Source organism: Thunnus thynnus, chromosome 23 (genome assembly GCF_963924715.1).
Source record: "Thunnus thynnus chromosome 23, fThuThy2.1, whole genome shotgun sequence".
Classification (NCBI taxonomy): domain Eukaryota; kingdom Metazoa; phylum Chordata; class Actinopteri; order Scombriformes; family Scombridae; genus Thunnus; species Thunnus thynnus.
This window is the reverse complement of record NC_089539.1, coordinates 1,268,640-1,284,953: the sequence shown is the minus strand read 5'-3', so window position 1 is coordinate 1,284,953 and position 16,314 is coordinate 1,268,640. Positions and strand designations below refer to the sequence as shown.

General features: G+C 39.5%; 1 protein-coding gene and 1 long non-coding RNA gene across 3 annotated transcripts in view; one reads left to right on the top strand and one right to left on the bottom strand.

Annotated features, from left to right (window-relative positions):
• Nucleotides 1–14,078, top strand: part of tmem178bb (transmembrane protein 178Bb) — a 144,172-nt gene extending 130,094 nt beyond the window's left edge. For both annotated transcript variants that reach the window (XM_067581919.1, XM_067581918.1), the window contains exons 4-5: nucleotides 3,690–3,827; nucleotides 8,918–14,078. In XM_067581919.1, the coding sequence (XP_067438020.1) occupies nucleotides 3,690–3,827; nucleotides 8,918–9,168 (389 nt within the window). In that variant the 3' untranslated portion in view covers nucleotides 9,169–14,078. The remainder of the gene's footprint in view (nucleotides 1–3,689; nucleotides 3,828–8,917) is intronic.
• Nucleotides 1–16,314, bottom strand: part of LOC137175612 (uncharacterized) — a 417,849-nt gene that overhangs the window by 145,024 nt on the left and 256,511 nt on the right. The gene's annotated exons all lie outside the window — the stretch shown is intronic.

Below are 16,314 nucleotides of genomic sequence, written 5' to 3'. Positions count from 1 at the left end.
TTAGTTATGTCAAGTTGTAGTTAACTTAGCATTGCTATCTTACTTTCCTTTTCTGTTGCCCTTAGTGTCAGCTCAATTCATGACAAGTTCAGTGGATATCTCTCTTTATATGAAACTTCATATGAAGAAAAACAAAATGATTAATGGCTTCAAGTTATGCGCTTGTATCTGAACCTCCGGTGGTTCGGACCAATCAACATCGCGAATTCAGCTGCCTGGCAAAGTAAGACGGTGATAAACAGTGATAGACAGATGGTTCGTCCAATCACCTGCCAAGTATTTTTTGCCCTGCCCTTTTCCAAACACTTTCCATGGATGACTTCACAGATGGTTCTGTGTAATAAACCATCTGGCGCGTCAGGTTAGGTGATTACAACCAGCTGCTATAAATCATCCAAACAGGCATCATCAAAAAATAAGTATTAATAAGAAAAAAAATAATAATGAAATTTAAGACAATTTAAGCCATCCAAGGAGATATATCACATTATGTGATTTCAACAACCAGATAGTGATCACCTGATTTACAAACACACAATAAAAATAGCATGGAGGTGAACATATGTAACCTCATCATGTTCAGAATCTCCATAAAATATAGCCTGCAAGTGCATGTACATAAATACAAACAACCAAGAGACAAATATTAATCAGAAGAATATCAGTTAGAAAAATAGTAATAAAAAAATTAATAGGAAGAAATATAACACATTCTGTGATTATAACAAACAGATGAGTGACCAATAGATCTACTCAATATATCACACATGTGATAGTAGTGATGTTTGTTTGTTTTTTTTGCTTTGAACTGTTTATTGTTGTGCTGTTGTATGTTTTGATTGTGGGGGACTACGGATGCAAATTAGCTTCGAGCTAACTCCGGTGCAGTGCATCTTTAATGTTTAAAACTGCACACTGTCCCAATCAATAAATCAAATCAATCAATCAATCAAACTGCTTACAGATCAGAGGTGACAGAATTAGTATGCTATTAACTCACTATTTAGCACTACTGACAATTTATGAATCTATTTCTTTAAATGAAAGAAAAAGTGTAATAGTAATTAATATTAGAGTTTATTTTTAGTTGTCTCCAGACAAGGTGCCCCATATATAACTTAACAGCACAGCACGGCTCACTGAGGCCAAAATGAGCTGTGTTGGCTGTCTCCTGGTCGAGTTATATCTGTGTTAGTATATGTCCATGTTTACGTGTTTTATTTCTTTATACAAGGCTGCAGTTTGAGTGTCTCCCAGCCTACGCTCCCAGCAGGCAGCAGCTAGCTGTTGCTAGCATGCTAGTTGCAATATGTGAGGGGAAAGCAGCTTACCTTTCTTTCTGACAGGGATGGTTGGATCTGGTTGGTGCTACTTCTGTATCAGTCACATACACTCAGGACGGGGTTTTTTATTGATTATATTGATTATTATGTCAGTTAAACCCCCGCTGTCACCGCTCCGAGTGAAGAGCATTCCTCCACAGCGGCACCAAGTTTCCCAAACGAGCCAAACAAACCTCCAAACTAACTGTCAGGAGGGAAACTGACAACAAATAAGGAAAATAACAACTCTCTGGCTGGAGGCAGGTATAACGACGGGCAGGAGTCCCGGTTGAAATAGTACCACAGAAAGCAAGCTAAATAACTGAGTAATGAGTAGTGGCACATAACGTTAAGACACACAGTATTTTTTTGACTTTTAACTTGTTCAGTGAGGCAAATAAATTTCTCTTCCACTTGCCCTACAAAAAAATCCACTTGTCCCGGACAAGAGGACAAGTCTTAATGTCGAGCCCAGTCTTCATTCATGCTCTCAGGCCAAATGTTTTGACCTTTCTCATCCCACCACATGGTGTCCTCCATCCAAGCCCCCCCTCCCCCTCCTCTTCCCCCTGGCAGAGCAGCTCACCCATGACATTCTAATCTACTTGGGGTAGGAAGTTTGCTTGGAGCACTTCCTCCTCCTTCTCTCCTCCTCCTCATAATTCTGTGTCTCTCTGCAGCCAGCCGCTGTCACTGTCATTACCCTCCTGCAGTGCACACTGCTGTCCTTGTGGCAGAGCCTGGCCTTATTCTTTCACTTCTCTCTGTTTGCCCTCACAGTGTCGCATCTGCCAAATGGATCACATTTATAAAACTGCTGTTAGAGTTAATATTTAACACAAAAGACACATTAAGTAGTCTCTGAGTTCTCCTGCCCTCCATTAGTGAGTAGTTTTTCCTCCAAAACTATACATACCAGATGTATAAGCCAGAAAATTGAGTTTTTAAACAAGCAGCTTGAGGCACGTTAGACGAAAACATAGCAAGTGCTTCTCTCAGGACTCATACTTTTATATATTATCCAGTATTGTCTTTTATCCTGAGGAGTTCCTTACAAGATTAACCATTGCATAAACATCCTAAATCACAAAAAAAGAGAGGGTCAATTCAACACATCACAAAAAGACTGTACTCTGGAATCCACTCAGTGCTATTCTGGATGTTTCTGTTGTGTTTCTGTTTAATTTATGTACACATGTTGTACATACGACGCTCATAGTGATAAACCCACAGAGAATTGTCACCAACTCTTCTTTTTTTAGGAACACACTGCAAATATACTTACAAGTAAAAGATGTATGTGATCATTCCATGATGGCAGTAATTAGATCATTGATAAAGTTATCCTATGTGAATAGTGGACTTCCACTGTTACAAATTAGCTGTCTGGTTAGACTGAACTTGGCTCTCTTTCATCAGGGCTCTGGTTGATGAGTGGAGCACAGATGGATTGTTTGTATGACATCTTACTGTATGTCTCTATATGATTCAGTTGTATAACTTGGGCCCCTAGCAATACATTTTTAGTAATGGCTAAAATTGAGCATCTCTATGTAGCCCTTACTTTTAGATTGTCCTGTTTAAGCTGGTTATTAGGACATCTGGATATTTCAGGAAGTCTGAAAGGTATAATCTTTATGGTGTGTCTCTTGGTGTCAAAAAATATATATGGAATGAAATATTGATGTGTTCTTCCAAATTAATCTAGTTTTCAGTGATTGTGATGAACTCAGGTGTACCCCTGTAACTTGTTGATGATGTAACTGATTATGGATTGGTACCGTGTGTATACTGTATAAGGCTCTATCTGACTCTTGTTTTGAACTTGCCTTGAGAAAGTGTCAAAATGTCAGTTATATAATAAAATCATTAGAGCTTAGAGTGTGGTTATGACGTGCCATGACCAGCGCTTAGTTTTTGGAGTGCATTCACCAGATGGAACATAAACTGGTTGAAACTCACTTGTGTTCGTTTTGATATATTAATTCAGTGATACCTTGACCCCTCTGAAACAGAATGTACTGTGTGTAAAAAAAATTCTGCTGGATGTGTAAATAGGCAACTGTTTTCTAACATGTTCACCATATGAACTTGTCATTAATTCAGATCAAACACATTCTCCCAAACTTATAAGGACATGGTTTTCTGTCAATTGGACACAGGCTGTAGAAATGTTTAAAATGCTACACCACTGTGTCATCATGCATCATCCCTACACGTTTAATCAGAACTGAACTAGTGTGTCTGTGACCAACACTGCTGAACACACTGAACATGTTTGTGTCATGTTCTCCCCTGAATCCTTCAGGTTGTTGTATACTTGTTGTCCTGCTGATGTGTAAGCTCTCTCTGCTGGTGTTTCCTCAGACTTGCGGCGAATGACGGCAGGTTTCATGGGCATGGCGGTGGCCATCATTCTGTTCGGTTGGATCATCGGCGTGCTCGGCTGCTGCTGGGACCGAGGCCTCATGCAGTATGTGGCCGGCCTTCTCTTCCTCATGGGAGGTGAGTCACACAAACACACAGACACACTGAGAGATGATTTTAGTATCACCATCTTATCAGTCATCCTAATGCTGTAGGAAAAAAGTAAGAAGATTCAAGAAACATGAATCTTTTAAGAAACTTCTGTTTTGTAGAATTTCAATTTTTATGATTCATCCAGTAATGTTGGGTTTATGGTGGTAATGGGCTTCCATAAATCAGCCCATCAAGCCCCAAGCATCTTACTTCTGTACACATATATTTCTGTTAAAAGAACTGTAACTGTAATTACATCAACAAGAAATGGTAGAAGTTATTTTAACAGCTTTCTGTGAAATGGTTTCAAACAAATAGTGCTAAGAGTTTTTCTATCTCATGTCTGTGTGTTCAGTGCAGAGCTAGAGTCAGGAAATGGTTAGCCTAGCTTAGCATAAAGACTGGGACCAGGGACAAACAGCAAGCCTGTCTCTGTTTCTGAGTTCAAAAACACCTCTAAAGCTCACTTTTTTACACAATATGTCACGTGTCTTTAATCAATACAAAAACAGAAATGAAAAAACAGTTTGTGGTTTCATGAGGGAGTTAAATGTTGGAACTATTTTTTACTGAAACTATTTCTTGACAAACAGTTAATCCATCCATGCAGTACTTCTGTGCAGTGACTACACCTTTATTAGATGGTGATAGTAGAGATGACAGGAAATGAGGTAGAGAGAGCAACAATGGCCCCTGGCAGGAATTCAACCAGAGATGTAACCGTTATAAGTATAAAATTAAGTCAAAACAGTCAGAATAAAAAACTGTGGATTTTTGAGTGTGCTAATGCACACTATTCTCCCATTGATTTGATTTATTGTACCTGAAAAAATGGTGTACTGTAATTATTTGTACATACTATATACAATTAGTTTGTAGTATGGAACTGTGACACAGCCATGGTGTGTAACTGCTTAAACCAGTAATTGTTATTTTTACATTTCTGTTCGTGTGTGGATTAAAGAAACAAGTGAGCTTTAAAGGTGTTGGTAGGTGTATTTTTGAACTTTGGACAGAACCAGGCTAGCCCCTGCTTCCGGTATGTATGCTAAGCTACGATAAGCACATACCAACTCTGTACTGAACACACAGGCATGAAACTGATATACATCTTCTCATCTCACGTCTCCCAAGTCACTTTCTCTGGGGATACAAAGGTCCAGGGTTTGAATCCCCAGGTGGCTAAGTCCTACTTGCCAACAATGTAGCAATCTATGCATGTGTTATGTTTGGGGCAGTTGTAGCTGAGGAGGTAGAGCGGGTCGTCCACCAATTAGAAGGTCGGTGGTTCAATGCCTGGCTCTTCCAGTCCACATGTTGAAGTCTCCTTGGGCAAAATACTGAATCCCTATGTGTGGGTGAGTGAGCATTAGAAACATTGTGAAGTGCTATGGATAAAAGGCACTATATCACTCCTGATGAGCAGGTTGGCACCTTGCATGGCAGCCTCTGCCATCAGTGTATGAATGTGTGTAAATGGGTGAATGTTGACATGTATTGCAAAGCATTTTCAGTGGCCAGTAGACTAGAAAAGTGCCATATAAATGCAGCCCATTTCCATTTACTCTCAGACAGAAAGTGAACACATATTGTATATTTCCCAAATGTTGAACTATACTTTTAACTATGCCTCAAAATAACAAAACAGTCATTTGATAGCTAAACCATTATCCATATGTGAATTTAGCTTAAATACTTCCACCTGCCATGACCACCATCACATACAGTCAAACTACCAGTCAACACGGAGGGAAAACACTGAACAGCAATGTGTGTTTTTGTGTTGTCATTAGTTATTATAGTGCGGATTCAGATTGATGACTGACAGTGTAGTATATGAGCATGCATATCCAGCCCCTGCACCCACCTACACAAACACACACGCTGATGTGCTGCATGGCTCTGGCTGGGCAGGAGGCAACTACACACTCAATTATGATGGGCCTTGGATTAGTGCTGTGCCCTACAGTTGTATAATGAACAGGCAATTAAAAAGTCAATTATGCTGCTTGGTAATAAAGGCACAAGAAATAGGCTGGGTCAGACTGCAGCAACCAAATCACAGCGAAGCAGCCTGCAGGGTCACACAATGCCCAAAATGAGGCCACATTTAGAGCCTGCATCTAGAACTGCTTCTAGTGAGCACAATCCACAGTAAAAGATTAATTTAGATGAGACAGAGGGGACAAATGATTCAAAAAATATAGCAAGCTCTGTTTAGAAATATAGCCGCAAGCAGCAGTTGGCGGGTTCAAATCTTTTTGCGCTCAATGGAAGGAAGCAGCTCAATCAGTCAAAATTAAAGCTGCAAGCAGCATCAAACAGGTTTCAGGCTTCACAAAGGTGAGCAAAGTCACTTCAGCTAGTTTAATTCTGTTGAAGGGAGTGAGACCAATCACACACTTGTTTCATCATCAGAAAGCCTGCAGTATTTCAATGCTGCCATGCCCACTTGCAATGATCAATATCGCACTTCAGATTTTGGTTAATACTTACCCCCAGAGTATACACTCCAATTTTGGTGACATTCTGTCCACTGGATTTTTCAGATACACGTTTATGGCATTTGTGGTGCCCCCTATGGGTCGGGCTCAAAATGCTTTGGTAGTTCTGTTCCCAATCACAGATTGAAGTGATTATGATGACTGAACAAATGGTTAATGAGTTATGGCCAATATTCTCTAAGCCCCGCCCTTTGCAAAGATATTTTGGTTGGTGGCGGCCATGTTTTTCTACCAATCTTGCTCATTTATCATAGAATTGTGTATCTCAGTTTTCACATTATGTAACTTAGCAAAAAATCCATCATTTGGAATTTTATGGTGCAGAGGCTTTTTTGTAGAGCACACTGAGCTGGACTTGTATGCATATTTCTTGCACATGCACATCATTTCCAGTTATTGGGCCAAGTTTCAATGTCTTAGCTCATTCCACCTCATGGCAATTTGAGCCAATGCGGCAGAAAACTAACAACAACAACAACAACAACAATAATAATAATAATAGTAATAATAGTAAACCAGCACAAACACAGAAGGGCTCTAATCTCTTTGGGGTTTGAATCCTAATATGGGATGTGGTGGTGTCTTAATCATTAGGTTGCATGTTGTCCTTCTGATCTCCTTGGTTTTTGCCTATAGTTGGTGTTTTGATGGTGAAATAAAGAGCGGGGACATCTTTCTACAGACACCACTTGAGAGACACAGAGACAAATTCCTCCCCCAACAACACAGTGCAATACAGACATAGTAGAATGATAAAGTGGGTGAGAGTTATATTAGGTAGCCAGGGCTCTAAAATTAAAGTCCTATTAATGTTATGTAGAGACTGCATCACAGTGACTAACTGACTGACTGCCGGATCATTTCAAACACTTGAATGGATATGAAACTCTCCTGAATGAATCATTCGTACAAACAACAAGACACTGTGCTGAAAAAAGTCAGCCTTATTGGAAAAAAGTCAAAGTACACTGTGTCATAATAACTGTGAGAGAAAAGCCGGTAACTTTCTTTATTTAATCATAAATTAAATACCATTTATAATTTCCTTGGAAGTTTCCTGGAAAAAATCATGTAAATGTAATTTGGCACCAAGTATAGGGTAAGAAGGCATTTTCTTGAAAGAACTGCCACATATTAAACCAAGTAAATATTTATTAATTATTAATTTATTATTGGAAATGTTATTGTCCCTTTTTTTTACTGTATGCTTGCGTGTAATTCTTTTCAGGAAACTACTGGGAAATGATTTGAAAATTACAGACCTGTTAAATAAAGCATTACCAAGAAGCCAGCCAGAGTCCTAGAGAGCACTGCAGTGAGAAATCAATCAGCAAGCTTCAGATTCTGTTGCCATGGCACTAATGGTGGGCTGAAGTTGGATGGAAGTCACACAGAATTATATTTTTTTATTGTGTGTGGCCATGACATGACATATATATTGACTAATAAGCTAACTCACTACATTTTGAGAGCACCACTTTTACAAACTCTTCGGTGGTTGTTGACAGAAATAATAGGACAAATAATAGGAGAAATGCACTGACCTCTGTGGGGTGAAAGGAAATTTGTTGCACTTCTGACCACACCCATCACCACAAGTGAGAGTGCAGGTGTGGTGTGTTGTACTTTATGACCACACCCAGCCGTGATGTAGAGCTTCACTGGACTTCACTGTGAAGTGATGGAAAGAGCATGGAGCCACTGCTTGTTGGCAGTGGGAGCAAGATTATTAGCTTGGGTGGAGCTATTTAAGACTAACCAAACCTTAAACTAAAATCCATGTTACATCTAATGGTGAAAGTATGTCACTCAATAGTACATCTGCTATTGTAGCCCTGTCTCCTAAACATTACATACAAATTTCTTTTGTAGGAAAGATAATGCTGTCTGGATTACATTTTATAATATAACAAGAATATTGAATGTATCTTAAAATTGTAGCTGGGGTAGGGCACTATGCATCACACAAATTGTTTATTGAATTACGAAACAGCATCTGAAACCCCTGGGGCCAGATGCATATGCACAAAAGCCAGGCATACACCATTTCCTACACATAAACTGCAGTGAGACTGTGTGCACCTCATGCATTCTTCAGACCAGCGTACTCATATTTTTCTAAAGCGATTAGATGGTGATGTGATGAGGTGCTAAATTACCCCAGCTCTTTAAGATGAGTCACAAAAGAGTATGAACTCCCTAACCACCATCTTTCCCATCCTACACCAAGTCTTTCAGTAGCCTGAACCTAACCTGAGACACAGAACCTGAACTCATGTCACCAGTGTCAAAGTCCCGCCATCCACCCACACCTCTATATGAATTCTCTGGGGTACAGGAATGTCATACTTTACTATACTAATACTATACTAGAGTAAACATAATCCATGCAGGGAGTCAGGGTTGGGTATTGGCAAAATGTCGCCCATACTAACGTTAACAGATGTCCAGTTCAGTACTTCCTTCTCACCAGAAGATGTCAGGCTTATCACAGATTCAGGGTGTGTTATTTATTTCACTGTGAGGTGTTGACAGTGTTTTTTTCTTTAACATCACGTTCTGTTGTTGCAGGAACCTTCTGCATCATCTCCCTCTGTACCTGCGTTGCCGGCATCAACTTCGAGCTTTCTCGTTACCCAAGGTACCTGTACGGCCTGCCTGATGACATCGGCCACGGCTATGGCTGGTCCATGTTCTGCGCCTGGGGTGGTCTCGGCCTCACCCTCATTGCCGGTTTCTTCTGCACCCTGGCTCCCTCTGTCCAGCCGATACCCCGATCCTCCTGCCCCAAGTCCCGACAGGAGAATGGCACTGTCTGCTAAAGGTGGTAGCTGTGAGAAGACCAACTGATACCACAGATCAACAACCAACAAACAGAAAAACTGCTCCATGTGTTCATCCGTCCACTCATCTCCACTCTCTCCTGGTTACAGATTCTTTTTTTAATTTGTGTGTGTTTAAAAATGGGTGTCTTGATGATCTGCTATATTGAAAATAACAGAAAAAAACTGAAGAACTTAAGAAATATTATCAAAAATATGAAGTTGTGCTTGTTTTGTTGTTGTGGAGCAGACACTGAACTGGACATGACTAAGAAAGATTGCAAAGGAAATAAGCGGAGACACTGAAAGACTACATTTCGGATAGTGAGTAATCGCAGCAAAAGACTGGCTCTAAACCTCTAAAAGTGATGCACAGTGGTCTTCAGCCTGGGAACTGCTTCTATGAACTGTGACTGTGGAGTAATCAGTGAAGCAGCAGTATTAAAGGGTAAAAGTTTGACTGTTAAGATCAGGACAAGATCTTGTGGAAGTTTCTATGGACTTGGCCTCTTGAATCCCCTGTGGGACAATTCTCCAGGGAATGGACCAGACATGAAACCATGTGACTTGCTAGGCTGGGATCATGTTGACTTTCAGTATTTCAGCTTCTGAGATCCCTCCAGTTACTTGGGACATACGGGCAGAAAGGAGATCCAGGACCTCCACTGTTGTACATTACTGTACAGAATATTCCAGAGAAGTGACAACCAGGAACTGTCATGTTGGACCATTTTCATTCTCGTGTAGGTGCATTCCATTCTGTCTGATGATCCCATATCTAGCATTTTATACATGCATTCCTCTTTTATTCAAAGTGTGTTTTCCTTTTTACTGAAGAAACGCCCTTCATGTTGTGAACGAACTGTCGACCGAGCGTACATTCAGAGCAATTGTTGTGTTTGTTTGATTTTTTCCATTCTAGTCATAGAGGTAAATGTGTGTGAGTGTGTGTGTGTGTGTGTATGTGTGTGTGCGCGCGTGTGTGTGTGTGTGGGGGGGGGGGGGTTGTTTTGCAGTCTCTATAGAAAAAAGTTGTAAAAATATCATAATGACAAGGTGGAGCCCTGCCTTTTGGATGTACGAAGGCAGGAGCTTTGATGAGCAGAAAGACGTGATGGAGAGATGCAGTATCCTGTTTAACCCAATCGACTTCTGCCTTGTCATCTTTTCTGGGGATTTCCACCAGACATGATTGGTAAAGAAGAGCTGTTTTAAAGAGGGGCAGCATGTTCAACACTGTACTCTGCTGCTCAGAGCGACTATGGAAGGTTTAAGTAATTACATCTGACGGAGACTCACTCTGGCTTCTCTTCTTTGAGAATCTATGAAACTCCTCTGTTTCTCTGAGCAAACAGATTTAGCTCCAGCCTTTATTTGTCTTTCACCAATAGCCGAGACCTGGCAGGGCTTTCCGTTACCCTCCTCTCTCTGAGCGGAGGGTAAACACTACAGTATCAAAGCACAAGGTTAAAAAGGTGTCACTGTACTGTACTGTACTGTATACATCTAGACTGAAGTGTTCTGCATCTGCAAGATTCCTCCTCAGCCACTAATCATAGGTCAGAAATCAAAATACACACTAACATGAGCTTGAATACTTCTATGCACATTAGGAAGGATGAACATAGTTTCAATTTCAACCGTCAGCAGACCCAAATTCAGGTAAATGTGGTATGCATGTCATCCTGAGCTGAGCTTTGACCTGCAGCACTGCAATGCAAAAACCAGACATTAAAAGATCAATGTGATCCTCTACTGGAACCATCTATTGAAAACCGACATTATAGCCAATCAAAAAACACCATCTGTTAAAGGATCATTCTGGTTTATTACAACTTGGACTTATTTTCATAAATTTGGCCATCATACCTAGCAGTGACTCAGGTTCATCAGGTTTCTGGAGTGTTCCGGTTATGTGTTTACACATGTAAACTTCATATCCTGGTTTCAGAAACCTGGACAAGTCCTTATCCCAATTTTTAAAAACCTACACATACTACCTGGAGTACTCTGATAGACACAGGGATACTGAGGCCTTTAAGATTCTGGATCAGAGAGTCAATCTACAATTGTGGATCTGGAGACTTGCAAGCTAGTCAAGACCAGTCTCACAGAGGTGTAGGAGGTGTGGTAAATGTAGGTTTTGTCTAGCAAATACTGTCAGAAACAGCCTTTATTATCAACTGAGACAAAATGATTCAGTCCAGTTAACAATTCTTATGATTGAATTTCATTTTCATAACTTTTAACAAACAAGTCCATTCAATTAAGAATGTGAAGAGTCACAGTAATACCTTAAGATAAAGTAGAAATAAAATGCAGTTCTGGGACTACAGATGAAAAATTTTTTAGCTGACTTTTAGCTTATCTTTTAGCTGACTCACATTTACACAGTGCACTCTGTAGTCTGTTTTTGTGAAAATAAACCTGCAGATATTGTTATTATTATTACATTTGTAGTAGCTAACAGTTCTTGGACTAGCAATGGGTCTTTGGCTCATTTGTTTAGAATCTTGGTTTAAATAATCTGGATTAACTCTTGACTCGGATTTTGTTGTATTAATGTGTTTCCAGATCTCAGCAATTAACTTAGTACAATTTAATCATGGAATGATAATAAAACTACAAAAATTGTAATAAACCGGAATGAACCTTTAGCTGCTGTCATGCAACACATTCTGGTGCTCTTGGTGGGTTGCAGTTACATCACATACCAAATCAGTCAAGATCTCCGTCTGTGATGATGGTACACTGTAGAATCAGCTGTATAGATATAGTGCACAAACAGAGGCAGGCTAGAAAAGCTGGAGAATGTGTGGTTGCAGGTCTGTTCAGTTATCTTATAGATAAAAAATAGTAGTTTTGTCTCCAGATTGAGTTTACAGTGACAGTGAAACTTTAGGCTTAACATCATTATCACAACTTTTTAATTTAGTGACAATACTTCTGAAGGATTCAATGTAAAGCACATCAAAGCAACCCAAAACCACCTAGCTTTCTTTACTCAGTTAAACCCTGACTTGAATTTAGAACATTGTCGTTATGTTATCTGAAAACATCTAACTCTGTGTTCAGGTGATCATCACTTCAGTTCCTCATTATCTTGGGTAAATCATGGTCCATCCAAAATCTGTTTTCATCCTGGAGTCATTCCTCTGAGCCTTGAAATGACTTCTAGAGACCAGAGCAGAAATCATCATAAATTGAGTAGGTAGACCAACACATAATTGTATATTAATACCCACCATTTGTTATCCTGACATAAAGAAGTCATCATCATCATTTAACTGTTTAACAGGCCAATCCTGAGATATAAAACCATTATCTCTCATCTGATAACAGTCTGAGAAGTAACGATGAGAACCACAAAAGATCTCAAGAAAATAAATTATTAGGTTGCAACATAATGGACCAAAAAAGAAAAATATCAGCAACCATAGCTGCTTTCTAAATCCAAAGATCTCTCCTGTCATTAATTTCAACACAATTTTATTTTACATCTGCATTACATATTTCTGATTGCTGTCCATACAAGCCATGGGTTGTCTGAACTAAACAAGTTAAATGAGGCCCAAAGTTTTTCTTTGCAGTCGCAGGGAATATTTTTTCAATAAGAGATGTTCCCTTTGAAACAAGCTGATAATGCAATTGAGCATGAAATTACTTTAACTCTACTGGACTTCAAGAGCTATGCTGCTTAAACCTTCCTCAACAGGGAACAGCACGAAACACACACACACACACACACACACACACACACACACACACACAATAACAATATGAAGGGAAATCAGGACATAAGGCGCACAGGAGGAGAAAAGCACAATCAGCCTCCTTCACATACTCTAGCATTGAGTTCTGCATGGGCTTGAAACTGAGATCTGAACCCCTTTAAGACCAGACTAAACTGACTAATTTGTGGCCCAAACCTGATTCAAGACCTGAAGCTGTGGAGGGTGACAGAGGTTTAGGTAAAAAAAATATATAATTAACATATCAGTTTTGTCTGACATCCACAATATGGATGTCAAACTGCTGTGGAGTAATTAAACCCGAGCAGGCACTACCTACAATTATAAATAATCAAACTTGCAATCTACAATAATCCAGCTCGCCATGCTAATGCACTGCTTTGGCCACATTCTGTCTCTTGGATGTTGTTTGTCAACTTGCAACACATGATATGCATGAGAGAAAGAGAAAGTCAGAGAGAGAAAGACAGAAATTTGCTAATAAATTATGTTTGAAAAGAACCAAATCTGAACCCAGAACTGAAGCTTTACACCATTAAACATCCCAAACAAGACCGAAAACTTGATACTTTGTCAAGACATGTAAGGTGCAACTCTAACATCCATATATTCATTTCTGTCAAACGTGACTATGCAGTGTCAGAGGTCAAAGCACTTGCAAATTGACAACGTTTGCATAAACATCTGCAATGTTACCTTGTTGACAGTTACATTTAAATACTTTCCTGTCACATATGCAGTCAAATTCAAAGTCAGAACAAAGAAAGCTGAGTTAGCAGGGAAGCACACAGGCACGGAGACAAACTTACAGTATGTCAGAATATGGACAGTCCAGAAATAGCTCAGACAAGCAGACCGAACAGTGAGTCACTTCCAGCTACGTAACAACTCATCAGCACAGCAGCACCGCCGCAGCTGACTGAAAGCCTCATCGTTTCTGAGCGAACTGAGGAAGAGACACGGACTGGAGCTCAAACGGTTTTACGACAGAGATACTGCAACTTCCATTCTGGACAGATGTTAAAAACAAAAATGATCTATCAACCTTTAACATCAGTAATGTGTCTGTTGAGTAAACATAAAATAGGAGAAAAAAAAAGGAAATGTTCAACTGTGGAATGTAAAATCACAACAAAATAAATCTCATCGGTGTGTTTACTAATGCTGTTGTTTGTCGTGCATGTTGGTGAATGGAATGTGTGAAGTGAGAAAGAGAGCAGGAGATTCAAACTGTTCTGTTGGTCAACTTACCCATGAAGTGTTGAGAGAATCAGCCATGTCACTGTGTAATGTTCAATCAAGTCCTCCATGCCAACACTTACAAATACAGATGATTTCTGTCAGTGTATGACCTGTAAATTCATACATTTATATGAATATCATCTTCATAGCTGAGAGATCAGAATTATTTTTTAAACTTTGGATTAGCTGTCTACTGTCAACATAGTGTCTGCTAACAGTAAAAACACTGCAGTTTGAGCTGCTTACTATCTCTAAACATGTCTGCAGATTTTGCATCTACATTCCTCAATATCTGTGATATATAGCTGTTTCCAGAGCTTTCATATCCCCCTGGCCTTCTTCAGGTGTCATCACCTTGAATTATTTACTAGTCAGTGCTAATAGTGTAAGTGTATACAGTTCAGCAGGATGAAGTATGTACCTCATACTACTTATGATCAATGTCACATTAAAGCTTAAGTGACATGGATTTGGAACTTGTCAGCAAATCCCATGTGCAGACCCAAACCAAATATGTGTTAGTTCATATATACAGTATATACACACACACACACACACACACAGTATAATGTATGTTTTTGGACAAAAATGGAGCTCTGTGACACAGATGAATAAGATATATCAGGCTTTGATACACATAATATTTGTTAGTGGATCAATTGATTGTTGGCTTGTGTCTGCACATGAGGTTTTATTGATAATAAGGAAAATCTATATCACCAGAAAGAATAATTCCTTTCTTTTTTCTTTTCCAAACAAGTACAATTGCATATTATTTTCATAGTTTTGCTGTCATTCCTATCAGTTATTCTAACATTGTACTCACCAAAGTAATTTCTGAGATCTGGGAGATCTGACAGGTCAAGAAGCAAATAAGACAAATGTACTTTTATGACAAACAAAGGTGAGCAGTAAACTTATGATCCAGACTTCCCGTTGTAAACTTCACGGACCCACCTCCTGCTTCAGCTTTGACCTTCTGACCTCTGGACATGGAGGCTGGGGTAAATGCGCTGACCATGAACCGCAGCATCCCCAGTTCACATCAGATGAGGGACCTGTGTTAATGTCATTCCTCCTCTCTCTCTCTCCTCATTTCCTGTCACCTCACTACTAAAGGCTTAAAGTTCCATCAAAAATAATAAAAACAAAACAGAAAAAAACAACTTTGACCTACTGTACTTACTGTAGTTGTGCACACAGTTTTCCTGTGCAATAAGGGGATTATCAGACATTTTCACTTTCAGATTGACCTCCAAATAAAGTGGTTTAGATTATTAACTGAATGGAAAAACTGTTGGTTTGTTGACCCATCAGACTGTCTTTCTCAATCTAAGCTAGCAGCTTGGTGAATATGAGGTTACTCCTGATAGAAATGATGGACAAACCTTTGAAAACAAGACTCATGTTTTAATAAATAATGACCTTTTCAGAAACTGTAATTCCATGTCATGGGACAATGTCAGTGATTATATAGTGGAGATGGGAACTAAATAATCCTTAGCAAGAATGTCCTTCACATAGGCAAACCAAGAATCATCCAAGAATATTTTCACATGGTAACAAGTCGAGCTTCCCTACACCGACATGCAGGAAGTGGATGTTTACCTTCATATAGACTGAAGGCATGAATAAAGAGCTTCAAAGAGAACAGGCATGTTAATCCACCAATTACTGTCAGGAACAGTCTGCCTAATAAATTCAAACATCATCTATGAACACTGATAGATGTCAGCATGCCTGGCCAATCAGCGAAGAGGAGTCATTTTTGTTGAAAGTGTGACATTGTCACTAGTGAATATAAACCAGGCACAGTACAAGCGCTTCATTCACTCTTGACATTATCTGCAAGCCACTGCCTCCTCAGCAAGATAAAGTTAATTGGCTTACACTGAAAGCATTTGAGGTCTGTCCTTTCAAATTCTTGTACAGGAAATGTGGCTGGTGTTTAATGCAGACGCCTGAGTGGAGTCTCACTAGTTGCTTCTGACAGCCAACATGAAACTAAATGTGCTCAAAACCAGTTCCTGGATGGATGAAGACAACTGCTTCAGACTGGAGGGTTTTAACTGGTCAAAACTGGATCTGTATGACTAGTTTGTCTCCATGGATTCAGCACAGAATACAATAAAAACAGAAGCTTTGTTAGACA